At 39.3% G+C, this 19,772-nt stretch overlaps 1 protein-coding gene across 1 annotated transcript in view; it reads right to left on the bottom strand.

Annotated features, from left to right (window-relative positions):
• LOC107097896 (integrin alpha-5-like) overlaps positions 1-19,772 on the bottom strand; it is an 82,195-nt gene that overhangs the window by 22,593 nt on the left and 39,830 nt on the right. The window contains exons 13-19 of the mRNA XM_015395235.1: positions 17,826-18,017; positions 17,702-17,747; positions 16,160-16,273; positions 13,595-13,650; positions 12,956-13,113; positions 11,101-11,235; positions 4,279-4,346 (exon numbers count right to left, since the gene is read on the bottom strand). Of these exons, the coding sequence (XP_015250721.1) occupies positions 4,279-4,346; positions 11,101-11,235; positions 12,956-13,113; positions 13,595-13,650; positions 16,160-16,273; positions 17,702-17,747; positions 17,826-18,017 (769 nt within the window). The remainder of the gene's footprint in view (positions 1-4,278; positions 4,347-11,100; positions 11,236-12,955; positions 13,114-13,594; positions 13,651-16,159; positions 16,274-17,701; positions 17,748-17,825; positions 18,018-19,772) is intronic.

Raw genomic sequence — 19,772 nt, 5'->3', positions numbered from 1 at the left:
TAAGTGATTTACTTTTGTGTGTTTTTGTCAGGCAGAAATTTATTTATACCCCCTTAGGGTGTAAGAGGTTAACACCACCCAGAACTGAAAAAAATCCATATGGAGTCCGTATGTTGGCTTAGTCTAAGTGACCTTCCATTGGTTGAAATGATTTTTGGAGTCAAATAGTCACATTTCCTTTCAGTTAATGATTGGATTACAGAAAATCTATTTCAATCATTAAGTGCAGGTACAAACAAATCCCCCCACCAGTGAGTGATTTGATCAATGTTGTGAATAAAACTTCCAGTGGCATGGAGGTTTATTTCATACCAGGAAAAATCTGCTACATCATTAACATTAAACTGTATAAAATGATGCTGGAGCAACATGAGTGGCACACAAAGCACAACACAGGAGATCTTCAAGCACTGGTGTGATAAAATGTTTAGGGACACAAAGATAAACTATTGATACATTAATCTAAAAGGAGTAAAGGGCAGGAGCACAATCTCTGAAGAGTTGATAATGAAAATCTTTGTTTCGAAACAATACCTCTCTCTTCCCTTTTCTGTGACACATCTGTCGACCGATAACCCGGAGACCGGGCCAAACCTGACGACTTTGATTTGTTTCAGGAAACCAACCCCCCATGTATTACCCATGTTCCAAGTAACGAGCGCCAGCATATTTTTAGTGTTGTGATAAATTCTCTCGACACCCTCCAACTGCACCCCCTCTATGTCTGCTGCTCTGCTGTAAATCTGTTTCCATCCAGCAGCAGAAGGAGCAAAGCGGTCAGTGCAGGGCAAGAACTGGGGGTCTTCTTTAATTCCAACCCCCCGGTCCTCCCTTCCCCCAGCGCGTTTGCACAGTCTGGACGCAGCGACCCTTTTCTAGGTAAAACAACCAGATGATTTTAATTAGAGTACACAGGAAGCACCATCGATGGCATAAAAACCAACTCCCAACAGATGCTGAGAGTGAAAACTTCAGCCCACCTCTGAGATGTTACACAATGAATTCATTTGTTGAGAAAAAAAAACAAGGGTGAATAGAGAGCACTAGTTAAAGCATAACAAATGCAGAGTGATAAACCTCTGGGTTCAATCTGAATGTCAAACAGCACATCTTAGACGAATGTCAGCGGAGAAGAGAACTACTGTGTTTTACAGCAAAAAAGAAAAAGTCCTGATGCACGTGTTGGATCATTTGAGTAAACGACTCCTAATGCAAATCTTGGAGTTTTCATGGGAAACTTGTAGAACTGCTGCAGCAAAGAGGAATCACATGGTCATATAATTCAAAACACTCCCAATAACAGAGCTGACTGCCTGAGAGGAGAAAGTCAGAGCCTGTGTGTTTCCTCTCTGGATGGGGGGGAGGATCATATCCCTCTGGTGTCCATTGAAAAACAAAGAATGATTAATTATCTAACTTATCAGATTGTGCCAAGAGCAGGAAAATCCTTCTGCTAAATACACAACCTTATTATTAGAGAAAAACTTCATTTAGATGTGAAATTATTTGTTAGACTTAGATTGAACTTTATTTATCTCTTGGGATTACTCCTTCGGGGAAATTCTGGTTCAAGTAGCTTATATAGAGTACAAAGAGTTAAAGATAAAAATACAACAGACAATATAAAAATATTGTAATGTATCGTATTGTAGGACAAAAAATGCATAAAAAAGAAAAAGTTGTAATGTTCTTGAATATGTTTCCCTTAGATATGGTAATGATTCTCATCCAGGTCATTGCAAAAAAGTAAAAAAAACAGAACCACTGGACTTGGTTTCAAATTTGTAAGACGTTTTGCTTCCCGTCCAGGAAGCTTTTTCAATTCAAAATGTTAGAAATAGTATTTAGTTTGAGGCTTTGTAAATAAGAAGGATCCGAAACGACCCCCATTACTAAAGGGCGGACCTGTTTGTCTGGTTCAATTTGCATGTTTTCTAAGCCAAAACAAGGCTTTGTTTTTGGTCCACTCTATAAAGCCTCGAACTCAACTTTTTTAGACTTTCGATTAGATATAATAATATCTGCACGGTAGAGAGCTAAGGGAAGGCTACATATTACTTGACTTGGATTATTGCACTTGTACTGGAGAAATGTACTGACCTTATAAAATAAGTAAGAAATTACACAGGCTACATAGTAGTGGTATTTCTCGGAGAGAGAGAAGAATATTGTACGAGTGACAATAGGTAATGTTTTGCATCTTCCTATCACCTCCTTTTTACCCAAAGTGAAGAGTTTTACAGCTTCATGGCTTGGGGGACAAAGGAGTTCAGCAGTCTGTTGGTCCTGCATTTGGGGAGGAGCAATTTCTCACTGATCAGGCTCCTCTGAGTGGTGAAGACAGTGTGCAGAGGGTGGCTGGCATTGTTCATAATGTCCAGCAGTTTGTTAAGTGTCCTTGTCTCTGCCACAGTCCCCAGAGGGTCCAGCTTCTTGCCAATCACAGAGCCACCTTGCCACGCCAGCTTGTCCAGTCTGGAGGTGTCTTTCTTGGATGTGCTGCTCCCCCAGCACACCACGGTGGAGAAGAGGACATTTGCAACCACAGACTGGTAGAACTTTCCAACAGTTTATTGCGGATGTTGAATGTCCTCAGTCTCCTCAGGAAGTCCATCCTGCTCCTTCTCTTCCTGTGCAGGTGGTTGGTGTGTGTTGACCAGTCCCAGCCACACCCTAAGGTATTTGTATGAATCCACAGCCTCCACCTCAGCCCCCTCCAGCAGTACCAGCTTATTCCTTGGTCCGTTACTCCCAAAGTCTATGACAAGCTCCTTCGTCTTGGACATGTTGAGCTCCAGGTGGTTGGTGCGGCACCAACCAGACTCCTGTACTCCTCTGTTGTCCCTGATACACCCCACAATGGCTGTGTCATCTGCATACTTCTGTATGTGACACAGCTTAGAGTTGTAACAGAAGTCCGAGATGTATAAGGTGAAGAGCACAGGGGCCAGTACTGTGCCCTGAAGGGTTCCAGTGCTGCTGACCACAGAGATGGTGTCTTTCAGCCTGACATAACGTGTCATGTCTGTGAGGTAGCTGGAGATCCATGCTACCAACCAGGAGTCAACTCCCATGCTATTCAGTTTGTCTCTGAGCAGGGAGGGCTGGATGGTGCTGAATGCACTTGAGAAGTTCAGGAAGAGAATCCTTGCTGTGGCACTTGTTCTTCTCTATGGTAGCATCAAATTAGCTAATATTCTTGTAAAGACAATCTCAATTGATTTCTTAATATGACAACAACCTTTTTAACATTTACTTTACAACTGAATGTGGGTAATTTTCCAACTTAATTTGTATACATGCACCAAACTGCACCAGAGGTATACTTGTTGATACCATGTGCAACAATCAGTTTGATTTTTGAGTTTTCCTTCAGCAAGATCCTGCTTCAAGTATCTCTTTCGAAAGCATAGAGGTTTTGCGGGTGATTGACAGGTCGAGTCACAGGAGTTGGAGGCGCATTGGAGAGAGACAGACAGAAATGGCGCAAGAAACATTGTTTTCCAAGACCTGGTTTAGCAAGAAGGCTTGGCTAACTGCATGCTGCGAGGTTAACGCTTTATTCTGCTTTCCTGCCTCCTTTTTCAAACGTCAGGATCTGACCCAGCATGGATAAAGACAGGTAGGACAGATTTAAAGCCCTTTGTAGAAAAGGCAAAGAAAAATAAAAAATCTGGGATTCACATGGAAATAATATAGTATAGTCTACTTTTTCCAGATGTTTGTTAATTTTCCTAGTTGCCCTTAAATAAACACATTCTCAGAAAATAAATAGTTTTTATACATTAGAAAATATAGAGCTGACAAATAGATTCTCCATTATCAAACTGGTACATAATTTTTTTTTTTAGGTTTGTGACACAATATTACACAATGGAAAAGACAGATTTGACTTCACAAAGCCTCAGAAGAGCAAGATTTATGTACAAAAAGTAAACCTGTAAATGAAATTATGTTTTGTTTTTATAATGTTTTTGTTGTTGGCATTCATAAAAATATGCTGGTGAGATAACTTAGTATACGTTTGATGGGTTTTTGGCAAATGTTTATTTTGAATTTATAGCCCCCTCTGGAGAAAACTCCCCCAGCTGCCACTGATTTGGACTCATGATATATAAAAAATACTCTTACTGAATAAGTACGTTTTTTTTGGAATGCTATACAAACGTAATGAAAATTATGCACCCTGTGCAGACTGTTCAGCTCACTTTGAACACGTTTTATAGCGGTCTTGAATAATCAGTACACAGAGAGAATGTAGACTTCTTATTTTCTCACCTAATAACAGCCAGTTTAAGGTCAGGGACACAAATGTTGTCCTCCCCGCAGTCCAGCTGGATCTGGGCCTGGTGGGGAAAGAGGGACAGAAATAAATAGGTCAAGATGGAGGAGCAACAGATAAGGACATGAGGTGAAATTAGGACAAAATACACCATTTCTTCTTCTTCTCAATTAATCGATTTCCAATATTCTATTGACTGGAAATGCACATAATGCTGATGCTAAAAACTAAGAAGGCTACTCCCGCCAAAAAACAAAGACAATAGGTACAAAAAGAGATGGCGCTGGTCGGACTTGTCAATTTGGAAGAAGAAGAACTTCCTTGTTTGCACATGCGCAGTGCTTCAACAGCAGGATTTGTCCACAACCACCTCATGGTGACCGACTGAATCTCAAACATGTTTGATTTTCTCCTGACATTACGATTCGTGATTGGGAGGTGGTCGTGAGAGGCTGATCACCCCTCGTTACCCCCTGTATACACAATGCAGGAAGCACAAGGAGGCTGAAAGTCAGCCTGATCGACAAATTTTTGCACGACTGGAAAAAGCCCAAAAAAGGGGAAAAAATCGTACAGTATATCCCCGGCTTAAATTGTTCCTGTATACTCCTAATTTATTCCCTGTCTCCCTTCTTAAAGGTTTTTTTTCTCGTTGAGCAGTTTCTTCACATCACTTGTGACCCATGGTTTATTATTTGGGAAGCATTTCACTGCTGGTAGAGATGGTGTTATCTACACAGACTCAAAGCAGCTTTGAGGGCTTCTTCAGCTTGCCGTGACCATCTTCTTACAGTTCACTTTAATGCAGGTTTCTCTTATTCAACTGTTTTACATTTTCCACTTTATTATTTCATCTTACACTGAAACTTTGATTACACATTTTTTAACTTTTCCGTGTGCTCATATTGCTTGGGTTGTTATCAACATGTGATGTAAATTTATTACCAGAAGAAATATAAAAACTACATTTGCGTAGAAAACTGTTGACATATTCCATACTTGCAAGTGGCTGCAACAACCAAATGCCACAAAGCTGCGAATGGGTCATTTGATGTTAGAAAGATTAAAGGAACTTTGGTTTCAAAAGTGGAAAGAATAATGAAGGGGAACGCAGAAATGATTTTCATTTAAACAATGACATTTTTGTGGAGAGAATCCATCAGAAAGAGTTGAAACCTCAAAACACAACTGGGATTAATTTCTCTTATAGCTCTTTTGGACCAGCTGACTTTGTAAAATCTGAAAAGAAAACATAAATGGGATTTGATTTGGCAGAGCTGCCATTTGCACTGGGGCCCATGATCTTCTCACTTTCTTCAATCTTCTTTGCCGTTTTCTCATCTTTTTGTAGTTCTGTATTGTCAGCGATGTCACGGCCACGTCTGTCTGACACATGGGAAGCATTAGACTCCAAGAAGGATGTCAGAGAGACCAAAGAACACGCATGGCATTGGTTAGTGACGTTCCGGAGGTTGCTGGTCTTAAGTTTATTTGGGTGACCATCAGTCAAATACGTCTGAGATCTGCTGCTCTGTTGCTAACAGAGCAGCAGATCTCAGACTCCAGGTTTATTGGTTGTTCCTGAGTAGAATGAGAGGCAGATCTTTTAGTTTTCAGCCTCTCCTGTGAACCAGCTTTGGTCAGTAAGGGTGGGCATACACTGTCCAAGATTTTTCAATCTTTGTACTCAGCTACAGCTCAAACTGTACAACAAAACAATAGTACACCCAAAACATGATTAGCCTTCATTTTCTACTCACCCCCATGCTGAACAACACTCTGGAGTACTTTTTTGATATCTCAAATGCATCTGGAGATCTGGGAGGCTTCTTGCTGTCTGCTGACATTCAAATAATGGAGGTCTATGGCGCCCGAGGCAGAAAGGTCCATAAAAGTCCACAAAAAACGTGTCAATATTCCTCCATACTGCTCGTCCAATGTATTCCAAGTGTCCTGAGTGGGTAGCGTCCATAATTTACTCGAAACAAAGTCATTTAGAATGTTTTTCCTGAAAGCGCGCGCCTGCGCGTTCATGAGTCTACGGAAGCCGGCAGACCAAACCAGATGAAAGTGCGCATTCAGCGTCTGCTCTGCCGATAATGCAAGTGTAGAAGAAGAAATGTGCTGTTTACCTGTGCAAAGAAAGAAACAACGAAAGAAAAATGTCTGAGGACTTCAGTGTTGAGGAAGAGCATGAGTTCTTTGCCGAGCTGAATGCGCACTTTCGTCTGGTTTGGTCTGCCGCGGTTTCCGTAGCGTCGTGAACTCGCAGGCGCGCGCTTTCAGGAAATCCTATACACTACTGTTTATGCTCTAAAAACATTCTAAATTCTAAAGCCTGGTTCTGCTGGAGGTTTCTTCCTGTTAAAAGGGAGTTTTTCCTCTCCACTGTCGCTACAAGCATGCTTAGTGATAGGGATTGCATTCAAGTCAATGAGTCGATGCAATCAGCTGGTTTCCTTAGATAGAAAACCTTTAATAAATTTGACTGGATGATCTGGTGAGTTGTAAAGCGCCTTGAGATGATATGTGTTCTGAATTTGCTCTTTATAAATAATATGAATTGAATTAAACTGAAAGTATGCATCTACTGTATGGAAAACCCAACCTTTCGGCTTTCATTGAAATTCATACTGAAATGTTTCTGCCTTAGCTTACATGGAATGACTTCATGTGTTTTGAAGCTTCTGAGTCCTTCAGCGTCCTGATTATTAACCACTTTAAATAACAGGTCTCCCATGCGGCCTCTGGCCGCAGAACATTAGATGGTGGGATCATCAGTGGATGGAAAGTCTGTTCATTTCTTACATTTAAGCTGAAAATAGATGGTGAAGGTTCTCAAGCTTTACAGGTCAAGAGAAAAAAGCTGTTCCAGGCATTTAAAAAACAATAACATAGTTAGATAACCTTTAGAAATGATTCATTAGCAGGCGTTCATCCTATGCCTATCGGCTGAGCAGCGGACCACAAACAGACCATAAACAGATGTGCAAGAAATGAGCAGCGCCCCACCCAAACCGAGCCATCAGAGCCTCCTCTGTGTTTTTGCACAGCCATGACCTGCTGTTCCATCATCAACCTTCAAGTTCTCCATATATAAAACACGAAAACAGAACCAACAAGACCTCATGGGTGCAGTAAGCAGCTCTTAAGGGATCAGCATCTGACCACACATGTTTTTTATGTATAGGAGAAACGCCAACCTCCACTTTCGGTATCGAGTAAAATTTCCTGCATTAACGTAGTAATAGATGTAGATGTAGTCAAAATGAACGGTATGTTCGTTTTTTGTTGTTGTACATCAGAAGACTTATTACATCATGTGGTGACCATCTGTTTAGTTCCTAAAATGCAAGGCGTGTGGCTGAATAAGTGGTTTGGTCCCCACTTGGTGTGATTATGTAATATTCAGACATAGAGAGGGAATTTTGTTCAATTATTGTTGTAAAAATAAAAAGGTTGAGAGAAACTTTGATGTTTTCTCTATACATTTTATATTTTATTTTATTTATAAATTTTAGATTGAATTATATGGATCACATTCTATTCACTTCTGGGTAAACATTTTCCTCTGGAGTGAGGCGTGAAGACTCATTTATTTTTCTGCATGGTCTCTGGGAAAAAATGTTATTAGTCAATGTGCGCATCAACACACATCAGACGTTGAAGAGAATGCAAGTCTGAAAAAGAAAAACAACATTTGATCCATATAATCCAATCTAAAATTTAAAAATTAGAAAAATGAATTTAGAAAGAAGTGAAATTTTTAAAAACTTCAATACATATAAAAAAAACAGCTAAATTACTCCAAAAAGCTTTTTATGATCAAGAACTTTTATATCAGGATTAAAGTTTGTTCACAGTTCCCTTTGGAAAATCTGTCATTTGCTTGTAACAATAATAGACAACAAAAAACTCACTCTATAGAAAAATACTTTTTCTCTCAAAAATCTGACCAAAAACCTGCATAGAACTGATCTTTCTAATCAAATGTATCCAAATGACTGCCCACAATATAAGACAATTCTGAAAGTATATATATATATATATATATATATATATATATATATATATATATATAGTCCAGAAACTTAACTCAGATGCCACGTCATAAGTAGAAACATTGACACTTCAGAGAAAACATTTAGGCATTTTTGTTCCACAAGCATTTCCCTACATGGGACATTCCGGCCCCATTTAGCCAAATCTTTTTTTTATAACATAGAAAAATGAATCTAGTCAAATAAAAAAGTGCTAAAATGCAAAAAATCTTCCATAAGAACATCCAACATCTGCTGTGGAGCTGGGTCCCCTGCCTGGAGAGTGCAGCAGTGTGTGTAATTAATCCACAAATGTCAGTCCAGCTCGGCTCCAGTAACTGATTGGCACGTCCTAAATTTTAGTTTTAAAACAAAATAGTCAATGATTCAACTTACTGCTGAACTGCAGGGGGGGTCGGGGGGTGAGGGGAAGTTGTACTTCATCTTAACAAATGATATAAGGAGGTTTGGACACCATGAGAGTTTTCATTCCAAACAGTAGAAACACAAGCAGCACGCATGATCAGCAGTTAATACACGGAGGGAGCCAGAAAAAATAAAGTCATGTTAAGTGTTTTTAAAGCCTCTGGCTTCATTCTAACCCATCTGCCTGCTATGTTACCATCTGTTTCCTGTTTACACGCATATATGGGTGATTAAACTTGCCCTTCTGTGTCACCTTTTGCAGAAATCCCAAACTGTCGATACGCTGTAGGGATGCTGGTTTTGCTTTTATTTTTCTGACCTGAACAGAGAAGTGGATAAGAGTTGAAACTGAAGATAAGCAGAATCAGGGACTAAAGGCTAATTTATACTCAGAAACGAGGTCGTCTGCGTGTGTGTTGCAGTTAACGCAGATATGCCCCGCCCCCTCCGCAGACAGTCTGCTGTACCTCTCCAAAATTGTAGGTGACCGCAGACAGTGCAGCACACAGGAGGCCTCTGATTGGTCAAATCTACATCCGCTTGGTATATTACTGGCTTGTTTTGTTTTTATGACCGCCATTGTGGAAAACGACTCGTGAAGTTGGACCAGCTAGAAGAGTGAGGTGCGCAAGAAGACTGGGACCCTTTTTCCACCTGGATCCCCGCTCTTTTTGGCCCTATTGTCCCACCGTTGTCACACAAATTTGCCCCCACTTCCTCACCGCCTTGGCCGTATCTAGACCCACAGCTAGTTCCTGATTGACCCTCTTGCGTTGTGGCGTCAAATAACATAGGGCAGACCACGCTTCAATATTGGGCATAAATCAAAAATATCTGCGACAAGCTCACTGCGACACACTGCTGCAGGAGGATAACCAGACCTTAACCCCTAGAACCCGCCAGACCCACCGGCGGGTCCAGCTGCTACGTGACCTCGTAATTTTAACAAACCCCCAGTATTGATGTAAAAAAACACATTTGGCACAGTTTGGTGACATTTATGGATAAATGTGCCAAAATGGCCTCTCCGCCTAAGAAATTTCTCACTAATACCATTCTAAAATAAATATGATTCATCTGATTGAGTCCAAATTTGGTATATTTTTACACAACATTTAGATTTAAAAGTCTGTACTACTTTTTTGTGCTATAAATAATATTTTGGTAGTGTTTTGCAATGTTTATTTCAAAGAAAAATGCAAAATATTTTGTATTTTGTCCCTAATATTTCAGGCAGGGTCAAAGCTACAATGGTGCTGACACCAGAAAACCATTCTATGACATCTTACCTTTACAGACGTACCAAAAGTTTCTTCTTAAATCTAATAGCTGTGAGGCTATAAGTTATTTACTTTTGTGTGTTTTTGTCAGGCAGAAATTTATTTATACCCCCTTAGGGTGTAAGAGGTTAAACCTTCAAGAGGCTGCAAAACACTCGAGATTGGCATGAAGGTTAATCCATAACCAAAACATCAATCCTAATCAATAAAACTTTAGATGAAACTGAGTATTTTGATTTAGATAATCAAAGCACTGAATTAAAAATCTTGAACAGCATATTTAAAGAAAGTCCCTGGATCTTCAGAATGAGATAAAGCTGCAGGGAAATTCCATTGAGACCAAGAAGCACTAAATTGGTGACTTAGAAACGACACTGTCAAGGAACGCTATGGACAGAGGAAACATGCAAGAGGAGGAGAGTTTAGTGTCCATCATGCATTTTTTATTTAGAGGAGGAAAGCGGGGACGAAGATGTTGTGGAAGAGGACGCCAGGGCGGCAGAAGCTTGGTTTGGTGTAGAAGGCTTCCAGCCGTACATGTTTGAGCCCTTGCCTCGCAATGCTGCCAGTTCTGTTAGCTCTACGCCTGCTGAAGACACAGACGTCCATCCCCATGAACACTGGGACAGAACTCAATGGGAGAGTAAAGGATTCTTATTTCTTATTTCAACCGTTGCGTATATTAGCTGCGACATATGAATCAAGATGTTATGACCGAAAAAATTTGATTGACAGATGACCGTTGATATATGATTTATCGAATTTAGGTGTTCAGGCTAAAAAACCCCCACATATTTTAAGACAGGCTTTTTTTTTAAAATATAAATTTTCTAACTTTTGGGAAAATAAGGTCTGATAAAGAGTATATTTATATACATGTTTAAGCCAGAATGATTTAAAATTGAAATATGACTTCCCTAAGACTTTAAGAACAATGCAGCAGACTCTCATGTACTCTTAGACTGCTTCAGGCTGTGCCACCATTTTACCACCAGTGAGAACAAATAATTCATTCATTATGTTGGAACGGTCATGTTTATAGTGGAGCGCTACCAGTCGATAATGGTCCTACCTTCTGCTCTACGCGCTGCTCTGTCTGGTAATTCAGGATGGGACTGAGGCCGTGTTGATCTGGTGCCAGAGGATCCAGACTGAAGTTCAGGCTGATGTCAATGGGAGAGAGTTTATCCCGAAACTCCTCCTCGGCCTGTGAAAGAGACACGAGAGACGCGATAAACTAGAGAATTACGCCCTGGAGAAAGATCTAGTAGAGCAGCTCTACAGCAGGAATTATGCTTCACTCTGTATAGTTATCTCTATCAATGGTTAATGCATCTTCCCAGGTTGTATTTGTGGCTTTGGAGCAACAAATCTGTCTTAATGAAAAATAATATGGATAAAAACATAAAAATAATATTTCTGTAATATTATTACAAATAGTAGTGCAGCATTAAATAACATCTATGAAATCCATCTATTATTGATCCACCTTAATTGGTGTCTTTATTTATTCGTTCTATTTTCTATTTCATCATCCCTTACAGAACTGAAGAAATAAAAGGTCATCGAATGAATCAAAATGTATTTCAATGATTAAGTAACTCCCTCGGTCCTTTATCTAATGTTTACAAACATGACTTCAACATCTTAACCTTTTTAAATTTTGGGTCACGACACTCCGGAGGGCTTTACCGTATTAACTGGACAAGCTGTGCAAGTGAAGTTAGACACTGTTGTTTGAAAAATGAGGTCATTTATAAATGTTTTAAATCAGGTTTGGTCCGGATCCGGACCACGGTCCGCTAATCCGTGACCTCTGATGTTGGCTATTTTGTAGAGATTAGTAAACTAAAAATATTCTGAAAATCTAAACAGACTGTAGGACCAGCTGAGGGTGAAAGGAAATGCTTGTGGCATGCAGAAAATGTGATTTGTGAATCTTCTCATATTGTAAATATTTTTGTTTCGTTTTTCCAGTTGTTAGGTTTTTAAGTTATTATTGAACAATTTGCAACTATTCATTATTTTTAAGTGAAAATAACTATGAATGTTGAAAAAACTCTAAATCATGGCACAGATTCTGCATCAAACTGACTATATCACTGTGTCTTTTTGGCATGGTCCGACCAACTGCTTCAAAGCTGTTTAACCAGGGGCAGCCCTCTCTTTGGAGGAACTGTGGCAATGTTGACAGTTTATTGGAAAATCCATGTTAAAGTATAGATGTTATTCTCTAGAAGAGACTGAAAGACCATGTTGTTTTTGTCATGTTAGCCAAACAGACCAGGATAATTGCCTAAATCTGTTAATTATTCTTTCCGTTTTCTCATTGCGTAACGTCTGCTTGTAAGAGCCAAGGTTAGAAATGTGTTTTTGCATTATCCTGTAGTTAGCATAGGTTTATACCTGTACAAAATGTACAGTAGCAGCCATTCAAAATGGTCCTTCCCAGTCAAACACCAGCAGAATGACAGCCCACTTCCCTGGAACTCCCAGCAAAATCCCCTCCAACTTCCAGCCACTGGAGTGACCCCCTAATTCTCCTGGGTGTGCGTTTTATTTACTCCACCCTTTCACTGAATTACAGCATCTGACCAGAAGATGGTGCTTCTCTTTAGATCTTAACGTCCAAAAATCATGACAAAAAGAATATTTTTAGTACAAAGATTGATGTTTAAAAAGAAACTGTAGGGGACCAGCCAAGGGCCCATCAATGAAAGTAGGTAAATTTTAAATGGCTGCTACAGTAAAACTCAGAAATAAGCCACAATAAGTCCACCGGCAAACAATCAGTTATTAAGGAAACCAAACTTTTGTACTTTGGCTGCTTGATATTCTAGGCTTCCTGCATCAAGACTGGTAATATATCTTCCCAAAATAAGATTTTTTGATTGCTTTTGAGGTGCGAACAGAGTTTAAAGACTGACCCGCAGGTAGATCTTGGCTTCATGGCAGAACATTTCGCCGTTTGTGAGCCTTAAGGTCTTCAGCAGGGTGGGCTGCTGGCTCTCCAGGAACAACGTCCTCCTGACAGACTCCTTCTGGTTCCGCTTTTTGCCGTCTAGCTGCACCTCCACCTGGAAGCCTTTAAAGGCCACACAGTTGTGAAAAATACACAACGGGAGAAAAAAAAGGTCCATCATTTGCACATCTTATTGCCTTTATTTCACACAGAAACGCATATCAGCCTATGTAAAGCCGAACAAACGCGCATTTTCCCAAGATAAACATGAATGCAAAGACACACATGCACCAAGGCAGTGATTATTGACTCTTAAGCCTCTGATTTCTCTATTGTCTTTCTGTAAAGCATGTTTAGATTCATATAAGACTTTAAAACAGACCACATGAAAATACTTTCAGACAGCAGAGACAGTAGAGAGAAGCGGACTTTAAATAAACACACACGCACTTCTATAAACCCTACTCTGTATTTACACAATTGCTCTTTCATCTTGATCCTAGCTGCCAAATTGACCGCAGAGAGGTCCAGCATACTTGTGGCTACACAACAAAAGCAAGGTAATGGGGACCACGTGTGTGTTTGTACCACTGTGTATGCTTACCTAAAAGAGAGGGGAGGTGCTTCCCATCAGCCTCCAGGCAGAACCTGGTGCTGACACTGCAGGTAGAAAATACATATGCAATAAATGCCCAGGTTGTTCATTTCATGGCTCTCAGTTATTAGCTGGGATTTAATCACAGAATAACTCAAATCAGCCGTATACTCTGGATGCTGAAGTTGGTCCTTGGGGAAGCTGGAATTGTCTGTAATTTGGTGGTCAAATGTTCGGATTGGAGAAATGTCTTTAGGTAGAGGGTTTTGAAAATACCCATGAGCAGGGATTGTTAACAAGATTAGCCTAAGTTCCAGAAAAAGTGCTTATCCTGATGTTTCCACTTCCCAAAATTGAAAAAAAAAGCCATTTTAAAGACCATTTTCAGCAAAGTTTTCCTTTTCTGAACAACTGAAAGGTCGGAACAAGGATCAGTGGAGCTGCAGAGAGGGGAGGGCGATCTGAAGGTTCACTGCCAGGAAACATTGGTATCCATGGTGACCTGATAGAGCATATGTGGTGATCAATTCATCCATCCATCATCAATTTAACCATCGATCCATCCATCATCCATTCGTCCATCCATACATCCATCCAACTGCACTTTGATTTCCACATTTGAAGACGTTTCGCTTTCCATCCAGGAAGGGTTTTTAATTCAAAATGTCAGAAATAGCATTGAGTTCCAGGTTTCATAGCTTGGAATTCAACGCTTCATAGCCCAACAAAGCCTTGTTTTGGCTCATGCAATGGACCTGTTCTTCCAGTTCAATGCAAATTGAAGGGGACGAACAGGTCTGCCCCTCAGTAATGGGGAGTCATTGGGTTCTTTGTCAGCCTGCAAAACATAATACTGGTCTATGCCTCTGAAAAGGGGGTCGTTAGGGGCATTGTTGGCATGATGGGAAGCGAAATGTCTTCAAACTTGGAAAACAAAGTCCAGTGGATTGTTGTAAACTTTTTTGGGAAGACTATGACCTAGATGACCGAGAATTTTCACCAGCACCTTAATCAGATGGGTTTTCTTTCTTGATGAGGTGCTTTGGATCTAACTTGGAGTAATCAGATTGATTTGTTTAGGTAACTTTGAATTCTATAAAGCATCAACCTGGTAAGACTCGGGGGAAAGTTTTGGCATAAAACAAAAACATAGGAAATCATGAAGGGTGTAAAAACTAGAGTGAAATCCTATTACTGACCCCGACTGGTACATTACTGGTACATTTAGAAAGTTAACAACCCATGTTAGGCACCTACACTAACTGATAAACAGGACTTTTTGCTCGTTTTGTCATGTCTAATTCTTTTTACCAGAGAAATAAAAACAAACAAAGAAAAAAATACAGTAAAAGAATACTTGTAATTTTGGTAAAAGAAGCCGATCTTCAGATGTTGCTTATCCAACACCAAAACCATTTGCTCCATCAGTGAACCAGCTGGAGAAGATCATTAACATTTTTCAAAAAGGATTTAAAGAAGCGCTTCTATTTGAAAGGTTTGCTGGGAAAGATTCTCAGTCATCCAGGTCATAATCATCCCAAAGAAGAAAAAAAATAAATAAATCGACTGGACTTTGAATCCAAGTTCCCATCCAGTAAGCTTTTTCAATTAAAAATCTCAGAAATAGGTTTTATACAGTAGCCTGAAAGTGGTGTATTTCATAGAGACATAGACAGGTATGATAGCCTGATAAACCAGACTAAATGTGAGATTAAATGTGTAATGTAGTCTGACCCCGATTAATGAGACAACAGAATATTGTTGATGAGAAAAACCCGTCGTCTTTCAAACCATGTCTGTGCCTATTGTGCGCAACTGACTATGACGTAGTAAGCGCGACAGAAAGCTGGTGGTGGAGTGTAAACAAACAGCCTGTCGGTAAAACGGCGAATACGTCCTTCTTAGAAATGAATGAGCGTAGAGCCTCTCCCTCCTCACGTTTCAAAGAAAACCCCAAGTCTAATCCTTCCAAAGCTGATTCCAGCTGAGTCAAACGAGAACTATTCAATAGTTTTCCCATCTTCCTTGTTGCTTTCTCCAGCGTCGTGTAGCTTTGTCGTCACACTCTCAAAACCCCGCCTACTTTGCATCAAGAAATTCTAAACACATCTTTGCGTTGTGATTGGCCCGCCAGTTCTAGGGTCTGGGGCATTGATCGAGGCTAGACCACTCGCTGGCCAAAATTGATTTTGGCTGCTGGTGGGCGGGGCTAGTTTACTAGGCTACATGTATGAGTCATTGCAGGCTAACAAAAGAAGCCAAACGACCCCCGCTCCAAAGGGTTGGACCCATTCGCTGGTTAAATTACATGTATTTTAAACAAAATCAAGGCTTTGTTGAGCTACTGCATAAAGCCTCAAACTCAACGCTCATTGCTACATTTTGAATTGAAAAATCTTCCTGGATCGGAAACAAAACGTCTTCAAACTTGGAAACTGACTCCGCTGGATTGTTTTTGAACTTTATGGGGATTTGAGAGGTTTCCATCCAAAAAGATGACTAGATGCTAGAATGTCTAGCAAATGATCAATTGTTTTATCACAGCAAATTCATCATTAACAGATGAGTCCATACCAGGAAACGGAGACGTTTCTGTCGTCTGTGATCAGCGAACAGCTCTTCTCCTCCGGGTTGAACATGGTTGGTTCCACTGATAGAGAGGCGCTGGCTCTCACGATTGGCCGCGCCCTAATTGAAGACATAGATTAGGAATCTAATAAATATTATTACTGTACAAAACACTAACATAGTTTAAAATAAAATGGGAGATTTTGTCCAACATCATTTAAAATCTTTAAAATGTGGCAAGCATTTCTTAATTAATTTTGCTCTGATAAAATAAATCTATATAAGGCATGTGTGGAGTAAATGTTGTTCCATTATTGTAGGGATTATTATATGTTTTATAAATGAAATTTGAAAAAAAAAGGCAATCCAAAACTTCTAATAAACCTCTTAATCAAAGAAAAGTTCACAGTAACTTTACTTAGTTCTCTAAATGTATTTTCTCCAAGTTTATGTTAAAAGATATTTAATTTTTTTAATACTTTATTTTTTCATTCATTTTTACAGATACATTTTTTTTAATCTGTCGTTTTTAAACCAAGTTAAGGAATGGCGTTCTTTTTAAACTGCGTTTTTACAGATCGCATTCTCACTCGCTCTTGACGCACAAATTGACCAATTAAAATAAAGCTAACGTTCATGTAGACCAACAGGAGTGAATTTGTTCTTCACTTCAGAGGAAAGTTCTCCCTAGGAGGTGTAGAGAATTTTATTTGAAAAAGAGAAAATTGAAAAATTTTAATATGAAAAACAGTTAGAAAAAAATTTGTGAGGAAAAAAATATGAGAGAGAATTAGAAAAGAAATAAAATATAAACAAGTGAAATATTGAAAAATGAAAAAGAACAGGAATTTGGAACAACAAAATGTGAAAAAACAAAAAAAAACATTTTTAATTTGATTTTGAATTCATTTAGAAAAAAAAATGTATATAAAAAAATGTGAAAAATCTTAAAATAAAAATTTAAGAAAAAAATGTACTTTGAGCAAATGTATTTATTTGCTTGCAACATTATTTGAACTAATATCACGGCATATTACGCAGTAAACAGTGGAAGTAGAAGAAAGCTCTAGCCAGACGAGTCCACACTGGAAAAATGATCTAGAAATAAGTAAAAAATTGTATGTATTTGTGTATTTACCCTTAATTTGAGCAGGTAGATAAGATGATTTGCCAATGGAATGAATATTTTTACTCTTAAAATAAGATAATTAGATAACATGCACTTGTAATAAGGCAATTCAATTGTGTTTTCTTATTTTAAATGTAAATTGTCTTGTTCCATCAGCAAAGCTTCATATTTACCTCCTCAATTCAAGAACAAATTCACTTATTTAAAAAAAAGACTTATCTAGATTTAGATTTTTTCCAGTGCAACACTGAACCCTTTAAACTAACCACTGTCCTTTTCATCAGTCATATGTAAAATCAAAATAGAAACCCTAAAACGCTTTAAAACAGGCCCGCATAATGTGATTAAATGTGCAAATTTCATTGGCTGTGAATACTTTTGCCAGACTTACTATAAACATGCAAACTGGGTAACCTTACCTGTAAAGCACAGCCTTATCCAAACCAAACGCACCAACAATCAGATCTGCAAAAGCGGTAAGATAAATGAATGAATTGAAGACAAAACTACGGAGTTAAAAAGAAATGTGGTTCTTTTCTATACCTGGGTATCCGTTCTGATCAACATCCCTGTTGCCTCGCAGGCTAAAGCCAAAACCAGCAGGGAATGAGCCTGAAGCCCATTGGCCGGACAGAACCTGAGTAGGCACGTCCATCAGGCCTCCAGCGTGACCATTATGGATGAAAACCAAGCCCTGCTGGTTCTCCCCTCCATAGGGACAGCCGATAGCCAGGTCTAAAGACAGAGATCAAACAGGAATTTCTCATTTTAACCCTGGTGTTTATTCTAGGTCAAAACATGCTGCTCTCTTCTTTATAAATTTCTTCAGTTGCCTTTAGTTGATTAACTCTATAAGTGTTTATCAACTTCGCTTAAAGCCGAGCATACACTGTACGATTTGTTGCCCTATTCGGGCCGATTTTCCAGTCGACCGAAAATTTTTCTATCGGCCCAACTTTCAGCCCGATGGTGCATTGTGTAGTATACAGGGGGTTACTAGAGCGATGTGCCTCTCACGATCACCTCCCGATCAGGAATCGTACGGTCGGGAGAAAATCAAACACGTTTAAAATCATTTGACCGTCGTGGGCAAATCACTCAGAAAACAAGGATTCTTCTTCTTCCTCTCAGATGTAAACCCAGAAGCATTGCGGGGGTGAAAATGAATTGGAGTTCTTTCTGTAAAATTAACAGACCGTAGTAGCCATGTTTGCTCAGCTGTCTTCGTTTAAATACGTCGTCGCCTTTTCTTTTTAGGGCTTTCAGCACAAAATTGCACAAATTGCCAAGGCAGCACATTTCACACTAGAAAGCTTCATATTCCTCTTCTACTCAATTGGTTTCCGGATAGACGAGTCCGAGTAGCGCCATCTCACTGCGGATCTGAGTCCCACAAGGTTTCTGGACGTACAGTGTGAGGAGGTAGATCGCATCAGAGAATCAGGTCATACAGTATGAGAACATACATTGTGAGCTGTAAACTTTTAATCTCTGTGATTTCCCATATTCTTATTTTCAGCTTCCACATTATACATGTCAGATTAAATGATACTACTTATACTTCAGCGATAGTATCAAGGTGGTACTTTATTGCATTTCTTATACTATATTTGGTTGTGATGTTCTTTCTACATCTCTTTGCGGGTGATGAAGCAGACTGAAGATGTTTTATCATTATCTCCCTTTTATCTCCTCTTTCTTTCATATTTTCTCCTTTTTATTGTTTTTCCTTTCCTGTTCTACCTACATTGCATTGTCAACATAATCTGCAATACTCCCAGCATGAATTATTATAAACCTATTTATATGCATAATCAAGTTTGCCTTTGTTTACTGTTTCACTCCATTAAACTACAAGAAGTCTCCTCAGCCTCTCTGCCTCTGCATTTGGGTCCTCAAACCTCAACCAAACCTTGACAACCTGCGTCATAAAGTGTGAGCTGTAGCTGCGTGCAACGATTGAAAATATCGCACAGTGTTCGCCCGGCTTTACTGTAAAAAGCAAATAGCCCTTATGAGAGGAACATAAGGTAAACACTTTACTGAACCACCTTTGACTGCATTAGTGCCACCAGTCACTGTGCGACATCTCTGCCAGCGTTGCACAGCTACAGACTGTGACTATCCCGTCCATTGTTCTTCGGAAAATAACTTACTCTAAGCAGGATTGGATAAAAAGTTTGAACATAAGTTGCTACTGTAGGTTTTACCCCTAATTTCGTTCATCAATTAAATATGCAGCAGGTGTATATTCATCTTTTTGGTTGTTTGAGTAACATGAAAAAACATGATCTAATCTTTCCTGTATGTCTTCTGCAGGTTTTCATGCAGCATTGTTCTAATTTGATCCATCTTGTTCCCTGTAAATGATGAGGAAAAGCATCTTTTAAGATCATGCTGCCACCACCATGTGTAATTATGGGTTAATTTGATCAGAGCACTTTCTGACACATGTCTACTGTTGCCTAAACATCTTAAAGGAATAGTACA

This window comes from Cyprinodon variegatus, unplaced genomic scaffold (genome assembly GCF_000732505.1).
Source record: "Cyprinodon variegatus isolate N-32 unplaced genomic scaffold, C_variegatus-1.0 Scaffold731, whole genome shotgun sequence".
NCBI classification, from domain to species: Eukaryota; Metazoa; Chordata; class Actinopteri; order Cyprinodontiformes; family Cyprinodontidae; genus Cyprinodon; species Cyprinodon variegatus.
The sequence above is the reverse complement of the archived record's forward strand: the minus strand, read 5'-3'. Positions and strand labels throughout refer to the sequence as shown.